The sequence below is a fragment of the Palaemon carinicauda genome, chromosome 9 (assembly GCF_036898095.1).
Source record: "Palaemon carinicauda isolate YSFRI2023 chromosome 9, ASM3689809v2, whole genome shotgun sequence".
Lineage (NCBI taxonomy): Eukaryota > Metazoa > Arthropoda > Malacostraca > Decapoda > Palaemonidae > Palaemon > Palaemon carinicauda.
In genome coordinates this window covers 146150380-146173158 of record NC_090733.1, presented here as the reverse complement: position 1 = coordinate 146173158, position 22779 = coordinate 146150380, and the positions used below count along the sequence as shown (strand labels likewise).

Sequence of the window (22779 nt, the reverse complement as noted above, 5' to 3'; positions counted from 1 at the left end):
ACTGAGGACTACAGAGTTAAGAAATATTTCAAAGGGGTCACTTACTCCTTTGAAATACAAATATCATATGGTAGTTTTACTGAACAGTGTTCACTTAAATTATTTCTTATGAAGGGTATCACTAAATAAATATGCACACAGGATAAATTTAATGCCTTACATATAGTAAAATCATACAATCACTTATAAAATAAAAGACTAACACAAAATGTCTACACATGAAATAAAATGGGTTTGAGCTAGATTTTTAATACAATAATATGACCTACAGAAGCTATCATATATGTATAAAAGATAAAATGTTCACATGAATGTGAAGCAAGCTCTTAATGGCACAGTAATGCAAAAACACTTCTGGCCAAGAAGCATCTTAACAATGATTTATTGTCAATGAATTATTAATTCATATCAAAATATCAAGTATCTACATAGAATACTGTAGCCTATAAAAGTTTGCATGATATCCAAAAGACTTAAAAGTCAGATTTTTTTTCAGAAAAAGTCACTATTTGCTCATACAATGTTATTTTAATGTGATTTTCTGTACTATTTTAACTCTGCTTGAAAATTTCAGAGCATCTTTTTATTGAAACTTAAAAAGATGTCCTTCCTATAATGTAATGAATTCAAAGTTAAGAGGTTCTGTTATTTGAAATAAATTACTGATGTATCATGAAATCTGAGTTACAAAGAGCACAGCAAAATCTAATACACACTCAGGTATGCTTCAACTCGGAAGCTCATTAAACATCCCACAAGTGAGGTCCTGAAAAATCAGGCTGAATAGCAGCAATTCAATGACTCCTTTTCCTTTACATGTTACTCGAAAGGGTAATATATTTTCTAGACATCTGATGCAGGCTTTTCTGTATGTATATTGGTCCAGAGAAAAGATAAAATGGTTTTGTAAAAATACCTGACGGTTACAGCTTTGCTTTACATTCAGAAATGTAAAGCACAAGAATCACATACGACACAGTTAAAAGACTAAAATAGACTTTGAATGACTTATAAAACAATACTGAAAAGCAACATCAACATATATACATCACTTGTTTGCACTCCTCAGAATTTTATACATTTGGAGTTTGGGCAGCCATCATCTCTTTTTTGATGTGTCCATTGGTTCCATTTTGTACAGGTCGACCTTTGAAGTCCTCCATAGTCATGTGGCCACCACAGGCTTTGTACATCATGTAACCTCCCTTCAAGGGCAAGATACTGGAGGAAAAATTAACATAATAACAACAACTATAATAAATATAAGCAAATAATTTTTTGCTTCAACATTCTTTTTTCCAAATTTTTTGGATTTACTTTTTGTATTTCAAGGAGAGCAAGTGGGAATTTTTATTTTTTCTTAAATAATACACTGCCATGAATATATCAGTAAATCTTAAATTCCCTAAAATTCACTTTATCAAACATGTATTGAGTTATTAACATGCTTCATAACTGCAGTAACTTACAAAGAAAACAAAGCAAATTCAAATAAAGTTTTAAGAGAACAGATTAAATTATTTTTAAGGCATAAGTGTTTATTGCATGCAGAAATATGTCTTTACTAAATTAATTAAAAAAAAACCAAGCCAGGCTCTCACATGGAAAAGTGTTTTCCAGTTACATGCAAAAGCTACCTCTAAATAGGGGAATATTTATGTTCTTACAGCGAGTGACAAAATCTTAAAATATTAACAAATATGTACTACAGTACTGTACATAATAACTTTGACATAGAACAAGCTTTGTGAGTGGGAATATTGCACTGATGTTAATCATGTGTTGTCAATTGAAAAAACTGTACTGTATCAGCTTTTAATGTTCATTTAATAGAAATTAATGTTCACTAAATGGGATATGTGTCAAAGGTTTCAAAATGATGTCAGAGTTACGTACTCCCGAATGGACAAACTATCTAGATGTAGTGGATATATTGCATCTAGAATATATAACACATTAACTACTCTCTCTGGTTTATAGTACTGTATGTAGTTCTGTACATAAATAATAGCACAGAAATTCATAAAAATCAATGAATGAAAATGAAAGTTTCGAACAAGTAGTCTACAATAAACTTATAAAAGGGATTTTAACGAATAAAAAATCTATTTCTGGGGAGAGACCTGTGACGCCCGGTGAAAAGGGTCCTTCTTTACACTTTTCTAATACAAATCTTCCAAATATACTAGAGAAAGATAAAAGCATGGAATGCAGAGGTTACTACCCTCGCGCGATTACCTTGTGGGTGTTGTGTATAAAAGGGCGCGTGAAAACCACTATTCACAGGCTGTCTTCCATTTAGATAATCCCTTCATCAAAGGGGAGGGCCGTGACAGGCCCTAGAGAATACAGTTGGACTACCCCACCGACACCTACTACTCGCGCTCTCCAGGTCATCCTTCTGTTTTGGACTTGCCCGCTAAGTCGTTAATTATTTTGTTCGGTGTTTATCGCAAGTGATTGTCGTTAATTCAACATGACTGACGTTGCTACTTCACCTTTACCAATGTTAAGTACCATAGTTTGTTTTGACAGTTTATTTCAGTACCGGGCATTTGTTCTTTTTCCAAGATTGTGGATTTTAGTTTTGGAAGCGGTTGGCCTGCCTCGGTATCGGCAGCCATTTTGGTTTTGTTCGATTCGGTAGTTTTTCAAGTTAATATTGCCCATCTGGTACTCTGTCATCTAGGTTATATCACTTACGTTTTATGACCAATATTATTATCATTATTTATTATTGGTTTTTACTATGGTATTTATTTGCTAGCAAGTCCAATTTGGACGAAGTATATCGATCTAGTCTTTGTTATAGTTATGTAAACGCCTCAGGAAGGTGCTCGTTTTAGACTATATCTTTATGTTTATTTGTTACGTTGTCGTTATTCTTCGTTCTTGGTTATTACAGAGATCAATCAGACGATCAGAACCAGGGTACGAACCCTTTTTCATGAATAATCACAATTTCATTATTACGGTCCTTTTTTTCATCGAATATCCGGCTTCACCGGAGATAACACAGACGTTCAGCATTGAGGTTAATATTATCGTACCGCTGAGGGTCACGATTTCACGATGACGGACCTTTGTCACCGGATCTCCGGTACAAGCAGAGATCAATCAGACGATCAGAACCAGGGTACGAACACTTTTTCATGAATAATCACAATTTCATTATTACGGTCCTTTTTCATCGAATCTCCGGCTTATTTTCACAATCTCGCGATTTACTGTATGAAACAGTCATTTTATAATACTGCACACAAATATCAAAGTGAACAATTCCAAACAACCCAGCAATGCAGAAAGATATACTGAAATAATGACTGGGCAGCCTGGGCTGAGAGAAAATGTCTTAACAACAGACAGGATGAAATATTAAAAAAAAACTTTGGAGTATACAGTAAATAATCTTAGTAGCAGTGAAATCCTTGGATGATATTGTAGAATAAGCATTATCAGAACTTAAATGAATTAACCTACAGTATTTGGAAACATCTTGCCAACAAATTTTCTAAAAACTCGACTGATACTTCAACCAGGTCACTCAACTACAGTATATCCCCCTTCTGTTTAATAACAATGGTAACCTTTGCACCTATGATAGAGAAAGGACTCGTTTTGGTCCCAGTAAGGAACATTCAAAATATGCTAAGTGGCTGAGCCTGCAATAGGCTGAATTTCAGTCATCCAAAACATGAAGCAAAAGTTTTTCAGCTCTAGCTGAAAATTTGAGACATTCATAACTTTTGTATCTGCATACAATAAGTTACATCATTAATAACAGTATTATGAGGTTGCCCATGACCATTTTCTTCAGCAGCCAGCGGGACATTAGGATTTAAACTACCAACCCGGTCTTCTATCTTGGAATCCTGTGGTTGTGTAGAGCTGACACGATTGAAGTAATTTGGGAGAGTGCGGGTTGTGATGAGACTTCCAACTGTCTATTGCACTGTGTACTATCAGAACCCTTACCGAGTGGTACTGTACACTAGAAATGCTTTGCAAAGCATGAGTTAGCCCTGGGTTTGAAATACGGCATGTTAAGCTAGAATACACAAGCCTTTTCTTGCAAAATCATAGCAAATTGAGCAAAGGGATTATGAAGTTCACTACTACCAATAACACAAAGTTTATAATTGCCTGAATGGCCAAACATTATTGCCCGAAACATATTCAGGATGTTAAACAATGCACAGCTGCACTGATAATTAGCTCCCATTTGTGGTCTTCGCGAATTCTATACAGTTTATTCCTGATTTAAAAAGAGTATCAACTACTGGCTGGCAATACTGGCATGCATCTCATGGATCATCAGATTCTAGTCAGTTGATCAGCATCACTTTTGTGTATTCTAGATAATTAGTCGAGAAAATAGTGGGGTTGTAAGATAAAAACTTATGATTATAAGTAATGATGTTGGAAGGCAAGAAATTCAAGAAGTAATGGGCAAGTATATAAAAAACCAGCCAGTGGAGGGACATACCATTCCAACTTGCTGCCAGTTTCAAGCCTAGATCAATTAGGAATGTTGCTGCTTGGTTCAGCCAACACAGTATAAAAACAGTAGCAAAATCTACAATGGAATGCAATAGGGCTAAGGCATACCACATAAGTGATGCACTCTAGTATCCCCTCACAGTAATGAAAAATATGCAAAGGGTACCACAGATGTCTCAATTAAAGCTAGAGATATTGATGAGGAGTAAGGGTTTGGAAAAAGGGAAAGATGAGAATTAGAGATTAGAATATTAGTAGTCTCACAAGAAAGGGAAAAAAATTAGTGAATGTCGTTGACAGAAGGAAAATTATGATTCTATGTATACAAGAGACTAAATGGAAATGGACAGGTGCAAGAAACTTTGGGGATGGATATAAAGTTTACTACTGAGTTTACTACACAGGGGAAGATATAAGATGAAATGGGATAGCCATTATTTTCCCGCACAGATGTACACGGCATCAGTGACAGGATCATGGGATTAAAGTTGGTGAAAAATAAGTGTATGGCATATTATCTCGGCACACGCCCCTTGGCAAGGGTGTAGTGATGAGGAGGTGGATGAATTCAGAGGAAAATGACATTTAGAAAAAGTTCCATGAAGTGAATACTGATGTTATCTGGGAACACTAATGCCAATGTAGGTGACATTCTTGATGGCTTTAAAGGAATTCATGGAGAAAGAGGTTTTGGAAGAAGAAAACAGGAGGGTACAAGATTGTAAGAATTATCACTAGTTATGAATCTGCTATTTTTTAATACACAGTTTGAGAAAAGGAGAAGCAATGTGGTAACATATAAAAGTGGTAAAAATAAGACAAATTAATAATATTTTGGTTGGGAAGGAAAACAAGTTAATAATTATGGATTTTAAGGTTCAAAATAAATCTGTTGTAGCTCAACATAAACTGGTGGTGGCAGATTTCAAGATGAAAACAATAAGGGAAAGAAAAGGCCCAAATTGTAAACAGCAACATGAAAAAGAAACATGGTAATTGAATCATGAAGTTCAAACAGATGAGAAGGAAAAAAAGTAGAACAGGAAGATGGGACAATAACAATTACCAAACTAGTGACGAATATACACAGAGTGGAAAATAAAGAGAATAATTGCAATTGCAATGGGAGAAGTCAAGAGAGAGAGGTATGAGATGACAAACACTGTAGGGAAAATTAATTACAGAAGAGAGAAGAAAAGACAGGTAGGATGTAAGAATTATCAAAGATTAACATCTTAATCAAAGATGAAGTCAAAAGAGGATGGAAAGACTTTTTTAAAACTATTAAACTTTAAGAATGAATACAAAGTACTGGAAAATGATCCTCCAGTAGAAAAGGACCAATATTATTATCACTATTATTACTAGCCAAGCAACTACCCTAGTTGGAAAAGCAAGATGCTATAAGCCTAAGGGCTAAAACAGGGAAAAATAGCCCAGTGAGGAAAGGAAACAAGGAACCAAAGAAACTATATAAGAAGTAATGAAAAATTAAAATAAAATATTTTAAAAAACATTAACAACATTAAAACAGATAATTCATATATAACTATAAAAAGACTTATGTCAACCAGTTCAACATAAAAACATTTGCTGCATCTTCAACTTTTGAAGTTCTACTGATTCCACTACCCACTTAGGAAGATCATTCCACAACTTGGTCACAGCTGGAATAAAACCTCTAGAATACTGAGTAGCATTGAGCCTCATGATGGAGGAAGCCTGACTATTAGAATTAACTGCATGCCTAGTATTACAAACAGGATGGAACTGTCCAGGAAAATCTGAATGTAAAGGAGGGTCAGAATTATGAAAATTCTTATGCAACATATATACTACCACTGTTCATGTTTTCCTTTTTCAATTGGCAAGATTTTGACTAATTTAATGACTTCTATCATACACTAGTTATTGACTTAAAAGCTTCCTTTTGTATTTTTATCCTCATCTTCATAAGCATTATGTTAGTTCTTCTATTTACAGAGACATGGAATGAGCTCTCTACAACATCTTTTGTCCTGTTGTCTGCCTTCTTGGACTAAGAAGGCTACGTGCTCAACTATGCTCATTTTCCATGATTTCTTGGGCATTTCAACAGGTCTTTGCCCTGCCACTTTCATATCAAATACTTTTCTGACCAACTGATCATTTTGCATCTTAACACATGGCTAAAACATCTCAATCTTTTTCCAGCCTCTGGACAACATAACAATCAACTAATTCTTCATTCATAATACTATCTTCCCACCCTACTCCACCTATGGATCCCTAAGGTACCACCTTATTAAAATCTCAAATCTCTTATATTTTTCTTTTCAGTACCAATATTTCTAATGCACAGAGTAGTATAAGCCCTATGTGCGAGTCTGCTTTCTACTAATATACCATTCTTATCTACCAGCTGTGTAGCAATGTCTCTTCATTGCATCATGCTGCAGCCACCTGTGTGACTACTATAACATGAATTCTCATATTTTTAAAGACCTGTCCAAAGTCAACAATCTACCTTTCCAACTTACTCATCACTGATACTATGTAGAGTTTGTAATCCACAACTCTCGTGACACCAACAATTTCAAGTAGGACTACTTGACTTTATAAATATACTAAGCTGCATGTTCGGGTCCTTTTTCTTTCTACCTTTGTCATTCTGGTTGGCAGAACGACTAAAGGTAATGTTTGGTCTCTAAATAGGTTTTTCCTTTATAAAGCGGCATTCTATGTTAATCAATGGCTTGCAATAGAAATAAAAATAAATCTATGTACATGTAACGTCACCTTTTTTCTATATCGTATGATAGCCACTTTTGTTATCCACAGTGCATAAATGTTTCATGAAACCAACCAAATACAAAAACGTGAATTTGACATGACTATCTTGAGAATAAGACCACTGGAGACTTTTCACTTCTTTTAAAGAGATATTAGGTCTTTAATGTCACCATGTTCAAGGGAAAGCAGAAGTGATAGACAAGTCACCGTGTCGACCTTCACACAATATTTCACTTAATTATAAACCTAAAGTTAGACTTCATAACATATGCTGAAATATACCGGCTTATGGCATAGATATGCATATTGAAAATAGTTACTTTAATTCAATGAAAATCTATCTCTGAAATTATATCTACTAGTTTGGATTTAACTCTGTCAAGTCTGTATTATATGGATCACACTAAACAATTACAAAAATGTTGCAGTGCAGTAAAGGTGGCAAATAAGCATGGAATATTATATAACATATTTGAATGTAGAATTATCCACACTTTTTCACCACGAAGAACATAGTAGTGCTCTAATAAAGTAGCTAAAGTATTTAAAATAAGTGATCTAAAATAACACTGTAGACTGTGGTCAAAGTTTTTTCTTTTAGTGAAATGCAGTTTCACAAAATAGAGCCCTGATGTGCTATCAAACAAAAATGGGAGTGCATGTAATAAACAATTAAACCCTTTCATAAGACATACAAATGCATGCTCATTTGTTTTAAGCATAAAACTACCAAGTATTCTGATGAATGTCAGAATTGCGATTGTTTAAAATGTTTGTTTAATAATTCTTTGAGATACAGTAATGGACGAATGCCAATACATTAAACAAAATAAAAGGTCTATCAAAATGTCCAACATTAAAAAATCCTATTTTCTGTAATCCATTTACTTTGCAAGATCATTCCATATGCACTACATAATAATAGATTAAGGAATAAATTAGTGCATAATTGGTTACTATGTTTATAACGAATAAGGAAAAAATAAGGAGCCATCACCTGTTAGCCCAACCACCAACTACAAACCTGCAAAGCGATACATATTAGTCGTCCTTCTTCCGTCCTTCAAAATCTTCCATGGCACAGGTAATTCCACTGACCTTGCCCAAGATATTTAAGGCTTTGTTGGGAAGAATGCTGTAAAGACAATTTCCATTTGCAAAATGAGACCCCAGCAAACATCTTCCACTTGCTATTTATGGATTAAGCTCAAAAGGGAAAATAGTTACTATCATAAATAGTATTATTTCATCAACAAAATTATTATAAAAGAATGGGTGAGGCCATAAAACACCAACCAGCTTGATCCATAAATGCTTGGATTAATGCGGAATGTCCTGACAGAAGTGTTTTAACAGTTTCCCATGCATAACCTTTACCTTTATAAGAATTGCAAAAGGGTACAGTATACAATATACTGTGACCCTGTGTTTAATCTGAAAAGCCCATATCCTGCAGATTTCATGCAAATAGCCCTTTGAATACATCATGAATGAAAAGAAAAGCTGAGTTAGTTGAAAACAACCTCCACTGAAAGAGAAAGATAGCTGTAAACATAAGCCTTCCTGACTATTGATGGCAAAAAGCATCCATCACTGTCTATAGATATTTCTTTCAAGCAAATTGTATTGTGTTAAGCACTAAAATCTTTTCATTAACACTTGATATGTTTAACATAAACCAAACAAAAATAATTATAGCACTAAAATAAATATTACTAAATGACAAAGTAGCAAATTACTTTCTAAATATAAACTATTGTAGATGGGACTTTCAATGCTGAAATAAAAGCAAATTAGTTACATACAATTCCTAATTACTGTAATCAGAATTAATTTACGTGTATTGACTATAATCTCATAGCACTAGCTTCTTTCAGTAATCGAGAATTTACCTAATACTGTACAGTAAAAGCATATATTCACAAAGCAGCAACAACACAATGTAATTACTGCATGCCATACTCGTGATACCTTTTGATTAATCTTATTTACTATATTACATGATATGTTTGAGCATTCCATAGTGTTTTGTGTAATACCTTATCCCGCCTTGCATTTAATAATACAATAACTCTCAACTAATGAAATACAGATGCACTGTATCGAAAGGTATAAGAAAATTATCGAAGAAACAGTAGTGTTTGTTTTGTATATTATGCATTAACTTGAGAAATAACCGAAAGAATTGGAACCCGAGAATCTTAAATTAGACTTTGTAAGTAAACAAATGTTCACAAATACGTACAGCTTCAGGATAATCAGCAGACGGCAAAATCCTGGTAGGATGACCATTTGCTTGTTGAGAAGGATGCCATCAACAGCTTCTGATGCAACATACTCAGGACTCAAGATTGGAATTAGCCTGAAAAAAATGATATTTTAATTATAAAATAAATTTTTGAATATACTTACCCGGTGAATATATAATAGCTGCAACTCTGCGGCTCGACAGAAAACACACTCAAAAAACTCGCGAGCGATCGCTATGAAGGTTGCGGGTGTGCCCACCAGCGCCAACTGTCGGCCAGATACCACTCTTGTATGTAAACAAAACCTTCAATTCTTCTCGTCCCGCTGCGTCTCTATTGGGGAGGAAGGGAGGGTCATTTAATTTATATATTCACCGGGTAAGTATATTCAAAAATTTATTTTATAATTAAAATATCATTTTTAAATATTTAACTTAGCCGGTGAATATATAATAGCTGATTCACACCCAAGGAGGTGGGTAGAGACCAGAGTTAATTATGTTTACAGCGTATAAGCTAAGAGTTTTTTCATTTTGACAGTTATCAATATAACAAAACCAAAATATATAGGTACCTGGTAAGGAAGTTGACTTAGACGATTACTCTGCCTTGTAAGTCTGTCTTCCTCACGGAGCCCAGCGATCCTCTTAGGATGCTGAAAGACTCCCAGGAGCTGAAGTATCAAGGGTTGCAACCCATACAACAGGACCTCATCAAACCCCTAATCTGGGCGCTCTCAAGAAATGACTTTGACCACCCGCCAAATCAACCAGGATGCGAAAGGCTTCTTAGCCTTCCGAACAACCCATAAAACAATATTAAAAACATTTCAAGAGACAGATTAAAAGGATATTGGAATTAGGGAAGTGTAGTGGTAGAACCCTCACCCACTACTGCACTCACTGCAACGAATGGACCCAGTGTGTAGCAGTCCTCGTAAAGAGTCTGGACATCTTTTAAGTAAAATGACGCGAACACTGACTTGCTTCTCCAAAAAGTCGCGTCCATAATACTTTGCAGAGATTTATTTTGCTTGAAGGCCACGGAGGTTGCTATATCTCTAACTTCGTGCGTCTTAACCTTAAGCAAACATCGGTCTTTCTCATTCAAGTGAGAATGAGCTTCTCGTATTAAAAAATCTGATAAAATATGACAAAGCATTCTTTGACATAGGCAATGAAGGTTTCTTAACTGAGCACCATAATGCCTCAGATTTCCCTCGTAATGACTTAGTACGAGCTAAATCGAACTTAAGAGCTCTAACAGGACATAATACTCTTTCCAGTTCGTTGCCTACGATCTCTGATAAGCAAGGAATATCAAAAGATTTAGGCCAAGGACGAGAAGGCAGTTCATTTTTGGCCAGGAAACCAAGTTGAAGTGAACAAGTGGCTTTTTTCTGTAGAAAAGCCGATGTTCTTACTGAAGGCATGAAGTTCATTGACCCTTTTAGCCGAAGCCAAGCACACTAGGAAAAGTGTCTTGAGGGTGAGATCCTTCAGGGAGGCTGAATGTAATGGCTCAAACCTGTCTGACATGAGGAACCTTGGGACCACGTCCAAGTTCCATCCAGGAGTTGCCAAACGACGTTCCTTAGAGGTCTCGAAAGACTTAAGGAGATCTTGGAGATCTTTATTGTTGGAAAGATCTAAGCCTCTATGTCGAAAGACCGAAGCCAACATGCTCCTGTAGCCCTTAATCGTGGGAGCTGAAAGGGAGTGAACCTTTCTCAGATGTAAAAGAAAATCTGCGATTTGGGCCACAGAGGTACTGGACGAGGACACAGATGCTGACTTGCACCAGTCTCGAAAGACTTCCCACTTCGACTGGTATACTCTAATGGTAGAAGCTCTCCTAGCTCTTGCAATCGCACTGGCTGCCTCCTTCGAAAAGCCTCTAGCTCTTGAGAGTCTTTCGATAGTCTGAAGGAAGTCAGACGAAGAGCGGGGAGGCTTTGATGGACATTCTTTACGTGGGGCTGACGTAACAGATCTACCGTTAGAGGAAGACTTCTTGGAAAGTCTACCAGCCATTGAAGTACCTCGGTGCACCACTCTCTCGCGGGCCAGAGGGTAGCAACCAACGTCAACCTTGTCCCTTCGTGAGAGGCGAACTTCTGCAGTACCTTGTTGACTATGTTGAATGGTGGGAATGCATATAAGTCCAGAAAAGACCAATCCAGTAGAAACGCGTCTATGTATATTGCTTCTGTATCTAGGACTGGAGAGCAATAGATTGGTAACCTTTTGGTCAACGAGGAGGCAAAGAGGTCTATGGTGGGTTGACCCCAAGTAGCCCAAAGACTCTTGCCCACGTCATTGTGGAGGGTCCATTCCGTGGGTATCACCTGACCCCTCCGACTGAGACAGTCTGCCAAGACGTTCAAGTCCCCCTGGATGAATCTCGTCAACAGGGAGATGCCTCGAATTCTTGACCATAAGAGAAGGTCCCTTGCGATCTCGAGCAGCGTGAAGGAGTGTGTGCCTCCTTGCTTGGAGATGTACGCCAAAGTTGTGGTGTTGTCTGAGTTGCCTCTACCACTAAGTTTCGAAGAAGCCTTCTAATATCATCAAGGCCAAGTGGACTGCTAATAGCTCCTTGCCGTTGATGTGCATGCTCTTCTGACTTGAGGTCCACAGACCCGAGCATTCCCGACCGTCCAGGGTCGCACCCCAACCCAAATCCGACGCGTCTGAGGACAACACGTGGTTTGGGTTCTTGACTGCTAGGGATAGTCCCTCTCTCAGACTGATATTGCTGTCCCACCATTTCAGGCATGCCTTTACTGGTTCGGAGACTGGGAATGATACCGTCTCTAATGTCTTGTCCTAGTTCCAGTGAAAGGCTAGATGGAACCGGAGAGGCAGAAGGTGTAGTCTCCCTTGTGAGACAAACTGCTCCAGGGATGAGAGAGTCCCTACGAGACTGTTCCAACTCCTGACTGAATAAACGTTTCGTTTCAGCATTAGTTGGACTTCGAGCAGGGCTTGACTGCGAATCTCCATCCCCAAATATAGAATAATCTGGGATGGGATCAGTTGGGACTTTTAGGTTGACCAAAAGTCCCAACTCCCTGGCCAGACTCAACGTCCAATGTAGATCCTGCAGACAGTGAAGACTGGACGATGCTCTGAGAAGCCAGTCGTCCAAGTACAGGGAGGCTCGGATCCCCGATAGATGGAGGGATTTTGCCACATTCCTCATGAGCCTCGTAAACACGAGAGGCGCAGGACTGAGGCCAAAGCACAGGGCTCGAAACTGGTACCCCACATTCCTGTAAACAAACCTCAGAAACGGTTGAGAATCCGGGTGTATAGGAATGTGGAAGTATGCCTCCTGAAGGTCGAGAGAGACCATCCAGTCGCCTTCCATAAATGCTGTCAAGACAGCCTGGTAGACTTCATCGTGAAGTTTGTCTTGACAATGAACACATTGAGCGCACTTGCCTCTTACGTACTCCTGCAGTGAACATGGCTGCCAAATCATGGAGCCATCCCTGAGGGACTTGTTCCTGCAGAGAACGTGGCTGTCAGATCATGGAGCCATCCCTGAAAGCCTTGTTTATGCATGACATAATTGTACAGCAAAACTTCAAAAGCTCGAAAACAGCTGTGAAGTCGACCTGTAAAATCTTGGAGCGTCTCATGGCCAGGCGCCAGGGAGAGTCTATGAGGTTTGAGAAGTCAATCTGGGCAGAGGCAGGAACTCCGAAGCCGAGAACTTCTCTCGTGTCATATCAGACTCTCGCTCTATAAGCCAGATTAAAAGAAGGGAAAGCAAAGGCTGTCTCCCCCAAACTCCTCCTGGTGATAATTCAGTCGCCTAGCAAACGTAAAGCTCTCTTAGAAGAGCGAGAGAGCACTAGCTTATAAAACAACGGCTTCGAAGTAGCTAGGCCTAGTGTAAGCTCTGACGTTTAGGCGAACGAGGAGCAGCAGTTACAAAAAGATCCGGACAAAGATCCTTAAAAATCAGCATGATTTATTTAAAGTCCATAGAGGGCTAAGCAGCTTTAGGCTCCTCTCCGTCTGACAGAGTCCTCAAGGGACTATCAGTAGGAGGGGGAACAGCAACTTCCTCATCTGAAGGAACCTTGTCCGATAATAGCTGAGTCTCAAGCAAGGGAGAGACCTACCGTGGTGGCAATGCTTTACAAGCAGAGTCCACACGCACTGGTGCATTAGTAGTGGACCAGGACGCAACGTCATGTAACTGCTTGACAGTCTGTGAACTGTCAACAACAACAGGTGCGTGAGACCAGGACGCAACGTCATGTAACTGCTTGACAGTCTGTGAACTGTCAACAACAACAGGTGCGTGAGGACGCACAGCGTCCACTCGAGACTGCTTTGACCGCCTAGACTGAGCAGTCAAAACAACTCTAGAATGCGGAGGTTGACGCTCAGCGTCAAAACAAGTCAACTCCAATTGTTAGCGAACGTCCTGAACGTCAACAGTAGCATCAGCAAGTGGCCTAACGTCCAAATGTGGCTGAAAATCCACACGAGACCGCATCGAGTGTGGTTCTAAACAACCTGACTGACGTGACTTGGCTACGCCAACGTCAACAGGACGCACAAAGGAACGTTAGGGTGGCTGAAAGCCAGGATCTCGAGGAGATAAACGGCTAGGCTCAACGGACTTATCGGCAGAATAGTCTTCCATAAGGGAGGCAAGCTTATTCTGCATGTCTTGCCGTACAACCCATTTAGGATCAACGGGAATGGTTGCGGTAAGAGACGAGGGTAACGTCTGTGACCGCAAAACCTTGCCTACAAAAAGACTCTCGGAGTCTGTGTTACGCTTTTGTTAGGCGGCGAGTAGTCTTCCGATGACTGCATAGGGTCAGAGCTGTCCTAATGGTTAAAACCAGGACGCTGGACCTGTCCTGAAAGGACTGACTTTCGCTTAAAGGGCCTCGAAACCTTGTTCCACGGTTTCTTATGCGAAAAGCCTTCGGATGACGAGGAGAAAATCGTCTCTCTCGCTTTATGGTAGGGGTGATCTTGGTAAGATACACCCGATACCATAGAGGGAACGTCTGTTCGCTGATCAAGGCCTCTCGAACCCATAAGTCGTACGACATTACTTCTCCCCTGGGCTTGGGAGCTTGCAAGAGGTCCCGGACTAGGCGAACGACAGGCACGAACAGACGAACCCTCGGTCGCAACACTGATAACACTTTGCGCAATATCACTTTATCACTACGATTTTCTGTTTTGCACTTATTTCACTGAAATCGAATTTTTTAACAATTCACATTAGGTATGAATAAAACTGATTTCTACCTGAAGCACGCAATTCTACCCTCATCAAAAGGTTGTAATTGCGAAATCAGTCGTATAATGCAAGCACATTAATACCAGCAAAAAACAGTAAACATATTTTAAGATAAAAAAATCAGTGGCTGGGGAAGAGACTAAACACTAGTTCATTCAAAACTACGTTTTCAATCTCTCACCGTACATTGCCTTGGGACGAGAATAAATAACTAAAAACATTTTATCCTTTCTCCCCGTACAGAGACTAGGGACGAGAGTAACTCGAGAACAACGTTACCCGCTTGGGACGAGATAAAGATCGGAACGTTTTCTCTCCTCTCTCTCCCTCCGTCTCTATCTCTCTCTCTCTCTCTCTCTCTTGATTTCGCACCTAAGAGAAGAGCCCACTAACGTTTCGTCAAAAAAACAGGTTATTTGACCAAAGGAAATTAAAAAGTTCCTTTAAAATAGAATTTAAAACATTTAAGCTTTGAAAGAAGAATGAACAAAACGTCAGAATCGATTTACTCTTTCTGCAAAGTGAAACCGTGATACTCTCTCTCTCTCTATCGTAACGATAGAGCGCAAACTGCGTAGTATAAATAAACTAAACGTTAGTTCATCTTTGAAAACAGTACGAAGACTATTCAAAGAAATTCTTTCATAAAATATTTATTAAAAATATTCATTTAAAAGGTTTTAAATCATTAGCTCTTTAAAAGCTATTTACGATTGCAAAGGGCTCAACGTTGTTTAACTTCGGTTTCCAAGTTAGGACCGCCTACTCTCAGGAAAGGTCGCATATAAACAAAACATTAAAATTTATTTTTATATGTTTAATAAATGGAAAGTTAATCGAAGAGGCCTAATAAAGGCGGAGAGATATAAAATATATAGAGGAAAATCTATAATTAATTTATAACGTGATAAGATAATTACTAAAAGCCTAAACACACTTCCGTCTAAGGGAAGGGTCGGCCATTTAAAAGTGAAAGAAAGTCCATACTCTCTTTGTCACCATAATTAAATCTATCCAAAACGAGTTCAAGATTTAAGATGAAGATAAAACACCTGCACTGCGAAAGCTCAAACCAGAATATAGTACTTCACCAAAGATGATGGGAAAAACTCCAGGTTTCAACAGCGAGTAAAGTACGTCTTGTCGACACGTCGACAGAGAGAAAATTGAGTCTTTGTTTACATAGAGCTTGGTATCTGGCCGACAGATGGCGCTGTTGGGCACACCCGCAACCTGTATAGCGATCGCTGGCGAGTTTTTTCTGTACAGTTTGTCTGTCGAGCAACAGAGTTGCAGCTATATATTCACCGGCTAAGTTAAATATTTAAAAATAAAATATATAGAGGAAAATCTATAATTAATTTATAACGTGATAAGATAATTGCTAAAAGCCTAAACACACTTCCGTACTGAGGGAAGGGTCGGCCATTTAAAAGTCAAGGAAAGTCCAAAAAACAATCCAAAGTCATCAAAAATTAAATCTATCCAAAAACGAGTTCAAGATTTAAGTTGAAGATAAAACACCTGTACTGCGAAAGCTCAAACCAAAATGAAGTACTTCACCAAATATGTTAAGAAAACTCCAGGTTCTACAGCGAGTATGAATACGTCTTGTCGTCAACGTCGACAGAGAAGAATTGAAGGTTTTGTTTACATACAAGAGTGGTATCTGGCCGACAGTTGGCGCTGGTGGGCACACCCGCAACCTTCATAGCGATCGCTCGCGAGTTTTTTGAGTGTGTTTTCTGTCGAGCCGCAGAGTTGCAGCTATTATATATTCACCGGCTAAGTTAAATATTTAAAATTAACCAATTTATAATATTTGATTAAAATACATTTTCTCTAGTGAAACTACAGTATATTTTTCAAATACTCTAAAATAAACTTTAGTGTTATTCATTATACAGCACTGTACCCTAATCATAATCTTGTCCTTATTCGGTAGACATGGGATTGTACGTATATGCAAGGAATCAACTCTCATGTCCTTTCTGATTTTCCAATTCAACCATAGAGTAAAAGTCTAAAATTAAATCCTCTTAGTCTTTACTCAAGTGTAAAAATTTTGTAGGTAGTCTAATAATACTAAATCATTGTTGAAAAATTGAGCGCCTTTTTTCTTATCAGTCTAAATTTCCTTTATTCTATTTTTGATAGATTTATGTACAAAGTAGAATCGTTATCAATTTTCGCTTGGATAATTCTCAGAAATTTCTGCAAATGTAAATCCAGAAGAATGTAGGTTGGAAACAATCTATATCAGTTAACCCTTTCACCCCCAAGGTATTTGGAACTTTCCAACCCTTAGCCCCCAGGCATTTTCATTTTCCAGCACATTTTGCAATATATTTTTTTTAAATTGCTCTAACAGCCTTAATTTTCATCATAGAGAGGTCAGGTTGGTCTCATTCTTTTGGAAAAGGTCTGAAGTTTCTCAAAAAGTTATCCAAAATATGTAAATAAATGTAATTAGCAGTTTTTTGCAAGGACGTACCGGTACATCCATGGGGGTAAAGGGATGAGTTTTGTGAAAAGTACCAGTACGTCCATTGGGGGTAAAAGGGTTAAGAGCAGAATCGAGCGCACGAATAAAAACTGTACAGTATCGACTTACAGCCATTTTGATTTCTAATTTGCAGCAAGCAAATGGATAATTATAAGACATAAGGACTTCTCCATCTGGTTCAGCCCCGGTTTTATCCACTAAAAATTACTGTACATTACAATAATTTTCTTTTTTCTTTAAACATAAGATACAAGCTTTACTTGTGGGACTGAGAAGAAAGAACTTTTTAAACGTAAAGTGATGTTTTGGTATCAGTTAAAGATAGTTTTTTTTTTCGTTCTAACTTCCAGTTCAGAATATTTTGTTAAACATTTAAAACTATTTCCCATTTATCATTATCCCAAACTTACTTACAATATTTAAATCTAGATGAACCAAGTATTCTTAACATCTAACAAAAATTCTTAAGCATTCCAATATAAATAAAGCAGTAAGTCAACATACTTGGACCTAACTCCATCAAACATGCCAGTGTTAATGTAGTAAGGGCAGATAGCAGTGGTGTTCACGCCATTGTAACCATTAACCTGTAAACCGAATGAAATTTTTTCATTACAAAGTTAAAGTCGTATACGTGCAGTAATCTTTCAGATTCTCATGATGTCAACATTCTGTTCTGAACTTTGTAGCTTATGGTGCAAAAATTAAATCATTCATAAAAAATGTGACCAACTTTTTATAAATATTTTGTGCAGACATCCTCTGTAATACAATCCAGGCTTGTCTAGGATATGCCCAACCAAAACTAAGAATCGATCATTTAAAAAACTTCATAACTAACAGGGAACTGTTTCTAAGGGAATCAAACTTAGTAATTTTGAGGTGCACAATAAAAACACAAAACTGTCCAATGGCCAAAACCTGATAGGATTAAAACCTCTTAAAAGTGTGACACATTCCTACAAAAATTAATTAAATTTCTGCTCTTATGAAGTTTACAAGTAGAATACTGCACATTTCTGAATAACTCATCAATGAAAGGGGTAAAAGTAAATTACAAAAATACATAACTAGGAATTTAATGCATCTTGATAACATTAATAAACCTTGTCATAATGTTTTATACTCTGATGCTCGTCACCAATCCAAATAAGAAAAAAAATTGACGAAAGAATTACTGTATTGTAATATCAAGTACTTTACTTGTAATGTGCAAGATGCAATGTGTAACTAAATTGAGACTGAGACGTACCAGAGTAAGTAGAATAAAATAAGCTATACTGTATGCTAATAAGAAGGGACATAATTCCATGAATCAAAGGATCTAGAAGCTTCTGAAAAAACGCAAGCTTACAAATCTCTTACCATAAGTTCCAACTTGAGGGACTCATCAAATCCAACAGCAGCAAACTTTGAAGCACAGTAGTCGACCAGTTTGTTGACACCAGCAAGCCCAGCTAGGGAGGCTACAGTTACCACATGCCCTTTGTTGGAGGCCATCATATCGGGTAAGAAGGCTTTCACGGTCTGAAAATGGAATAGGATGAATTGATGTTCCAAAATCATTCTTTAAAAATCAACATGATGAACAACTTGCCTAAAGTTTCATTGCAGCATTATAGTAACCTATATGCTGTACCATTAGTTCAACATTAAGAGAATAAAGAGAACAAATATGCTGTACATATTCACAGTTATCTGCAATGTGCAAATAAATATCTATTCTTTGAAAACATTCAAAACATTAATTTCTTATAAATCTGTAAATGGAGTGGCTCAGTTTTAGAAATATTAAAGGAAAAGGAGTTTTTACATTACCATATAAACAAGGGTAAGCCAAGGGAAATATGAAAACTTTTTTCTTCACCATTGGTAAACTTACTACAACAAGATAAGTTATTTGTCTCCATAAAGTATAAATTCTAAAACAAAAAACTTCCAGCTAAGGCAGATCTTTTCTTTTCTGAAAACAAAGGCAAACACAATTTTTACTATTACAATTAAAGGATAAGATCTAAATGTGTCCATCAGGCAAAAACATTATCTGAAAGTATTCATCAGGCAAAAAAAATTTGTACTGCAAATTAAATATCAACTAAAGCCTTTCAATCCCAACCTTTACCAAAATATTTTATCACCAAGTGCCAAGCCCTTTTTGGGGATATTTTACTTGATTAATTTTCGCTTAAACCACTCACTAGGAGACAATGGTCCCCGTTCGGTAGCTGTAAACCCTTGGTTATAGCAATTTGAAACTTTTATCATCAAAAACCTAAATAAATTTCCTTTCCATTGATTTATATAACTTTACGGATTATATAAAATTTCTATTTGCATTAAATACGAGAAAAAATTGGAAATTACTGAATATAAAAAACATCCAATGGTGATGGAGTACAAATTACTGAACGTAGATATATTCAATGGTGCTTAAAGGGATAATGTCTGTGATGAAGGTGTCAGGTCAAAGGTGGTCACACTTAAGAGAACTAAAACATTAATTTCTTTGATCTAGTTAAACACTCTATGAATCTATCAAAAGGTAACTTATACAGTACTTATAAATAATCTAAAATACTATTCAGTACCAAGTCAAATGTTGCTGCCAGTGTTGCATAATTCTGACTTTGTGTGTTCAAGGCATCTTTTATATCTTTGATAAGCTTGCACTAACCTTCTTTATCTCATTTCATCATATCAGTTATAGCTTTTCTAAAAATGAAGACTTATTTTCTGCTTTATTCAATGAATATCGAGGGATGATTACCTGTGGTTTGTCACAAATTGATCCCGAGATGGCCATAACTGAGGTTAACCATAAGGTTATGCGATACGTACTTGTACTCTCTCTCTCTCTCTCTCTCTCTCTCTCTCTCTCTCTCTCTCTCTCTCTCTCTCTCTCTCTCTCTCTCTCTCTCTCTCTCTAACACAAGGTAATGATGTAATTCCCCAGCAAAACAAGTCTGTAAACAATACTGTATATGCCAGATAAAGATAAAAAAAATGAAGATACAGTAAACAAATTGCATAACAAGGGTATTTTTCACAAAAACTATTGCCTAGAATTAGTTGCTTGTCATAAAACTAATTTTGCACGAGATATACTGTACACTATATGCGCTTATAAATACCCAGGCAAAAACTTCTCTCTACCAAGGTACTTCCCCCAATTTTAGGGCGTAGCAAAAAAAAAAAGGGGGGGGGACTTTTCTTCTCCTTGCTCCTCCTAGACTGACGAGGGATTCAAACGAGTTTGGTTGGTACCGTAGGATTAGATTATATGATGTGCATTCCATTGATTAGTAAGAAAGGATATAAAATATACATATCAATTTAAAACAGACATCTCATTTCTTCTTAAAGCAAAACTAAATACGATGAACGACCAAATATTTTATTTTCTACAAGTCAGACCATAAATAATCAAGATATAGAGATAATGGTGGACGTACCCAAAGGGGTAGTGATGGACCTGTCCCTTAAAGGAAGGATTGTTTCAAGTCTAGAAAAACGGAAGCAGGAAGAGAATTCCAAAATAATGACATTAGAAGGAAAGAAACTGTGATCGAACTTTAATTTGATGATTACCAATTTTCACAAAATAAATGTTGGAATGTGGATGTTACGAAGTCATCTGAAATGCAAAAATTTTCCATTTTGACGTAAACTGAACTTTCCGAAATAGTTTATCAAGAAAAGGGAACAAAAGAGGTCACCTTGTGTCACTGAGGATGAAGATTGGCAAGAACGGGGGGAGTATCACTGACCAAATGAATTGCCATAGATTCAGTCTCATCCAAGAGGTAAACAATATGAGAACAAGATTCCCAACAGGGACAAATAAGGTCTCATAATGTCAAAAAACACCTAAACAACACAACCCATCTTTTTATGATTTAACAGTTCAAAAAAGAGATCTCTCCGAGGCAAGTTAGAAGCAACCTCGTCGCCAAAAACAGATAGAAATCTGACAGAATTGGATTCTAATACAAATCATTTAAGAATTGTAAAAAAAAACGTTCAGGAGACCTTAAATTTGACGGTTACAAAATCCTAAATCAGCCAAGACCCTCAATTCAGTCAAGATATGGCAATTCTAGATAAAGTTTAATTAACAGAAGTGAGCACAGAGGAAAATGATGAAGAAATATGGAGATCTAAGAAGTTAACAACTGCTTTAATAGAAGAGGTACACTGGAAAAGCCATCGATAGAAAGGATGAAGTGAATAAGTGAAAGAACACTTGTACCACAAGAGATATGGATTGATTGATTGATTGATTTAAAGTTTTCAGGCATCCTGACATCTAAGGTCATTGACGCCGGAAGAGATATGGAAGGAACCTGATGTTGCATCCTCAACAATCAATGCAATGTAACCGGATAAAAAGCTGGAAATCCTTATATGGTAGAATAAAGGAGAAAAATTTGGCTAAGAAAACTTTGTGTGAGACCATCAATTGGCTTCAAGATGTCATGGGTAGCAACAAATGATTCTCCAGTCCCACAGACATCATTTTTCAATGAAGTATGGAAGGTCACCAATATATCTTAGAATTCCCTCTACTAAATTTTCCCTGAGACTTTAAACTTTTTTATTCAATGCACGAAACTATAAATTGTAAGAAACAATCGTTATTAATTGAATCAAATATATAGCAAGGCTAAATCTTGGTCAACAAGAGATACAAGTCTCATTACTTACAACATATTTTATGATACATGCACACACAACAAAAATAGCACTCTACATAGACAACACACGAATTGCAGACTATTTTAAGCCTTTCTGGAAAATAGGTGCTTTAATCATATACATTACATATGGATAAAAGTTATATGCTACATATATTAAGTTGTCGTCTAACGCTGGCAAACTGTCTAAAAACAGTAAACAAAATGCATACCCAAAGTGACTCATAATATTGACATCGAATGTGCGTTCCACAAGGTGATCTGGAGCCTCCAGGAAATTTTTGCCTGTGACAATGCCTGCATTGTTGACCAGAATATCGACCTGCAAATTGGATAGATTCTATTAGTGTCTTATAAAAGTTATTTTGAATGAGCTACATTTGTAATACTAATTTTATAAAAGTATTTTGAATGAGCTACATTTGGAATACTTAATTGAATAAAGTTTTTTGAATGAGCTACATTTGGAATACTAATTTCATAAAAGTTTTTTTTTAATGAGCTACATTTGGAATACTAAATTGAATAATTTTTTTTTTTGAATTAGCTACATTTGGAATACTAATTTTATAGAAAGTTTTTTTTTAATGAGCTACATTAGGTATACTAATTCTATAAAAGTTGTTTTGAATGAGCTACATTTGGAATACTAAATTGAATAAAGTTTTTTGAATGAGCTACATTTGGAATACTAATTTTATAGAAAGTTTTTTTTTTAATGAGCTACATTAAGTATACTAATTTTATAAAAGTTTTTATTTTAAATGAGCTACATTAG

The 22779-nt window shown here is 36.8% G+C and overlaps 2 protein-coding genes across 2 annotated transcripts in view; one reads left to right on the top strand and one right to left on the bottom strand.

Moving 5' to 3' along the window:
* Nucleotides 1–134: 134 nt before the first annotated feature.
* Nucleotides 135–18837, bottom strand: LOC137647241 (epidermal retinol dehydrogenase 2-like). The gene is made up of 4 exons (XM_068380626.1): nt 18673–18837; nt 17812–17894; nt 9518–9634; nt 135–1221 (listed from the first exon to the last, which is right to left on the bottom strand). The coding sequence occupies exons 1-4, from the start codon at nt 18808–18810 to the stop codon at nt 1074–1076; spliced, it is 486 nt and encodes a 161-aa protein (XP_068236727.1). The 5' UTR covers nt 18811–18837; the 3' UTR covers nt 135–1073.
* Nucleotides 18838–20746: 1909 nt separating this feature from the next.
* The window catches only part of LOC137646685 (epidermal retinol dehydrogenase 2-like), a 19632-nt gene continuing 17599 nt past the window's right edge, over nt 20747–22779 (top strand). The window contains exon 1 of the mRNA XM_068379792.1: nt 20747–20767. Within this exon, the coding sequence (XP_068235893.1) occupies nt 20747–20767 (21 nt within the window). The remainder of the gene's footprint in view (nt 20768–22779) is intronic.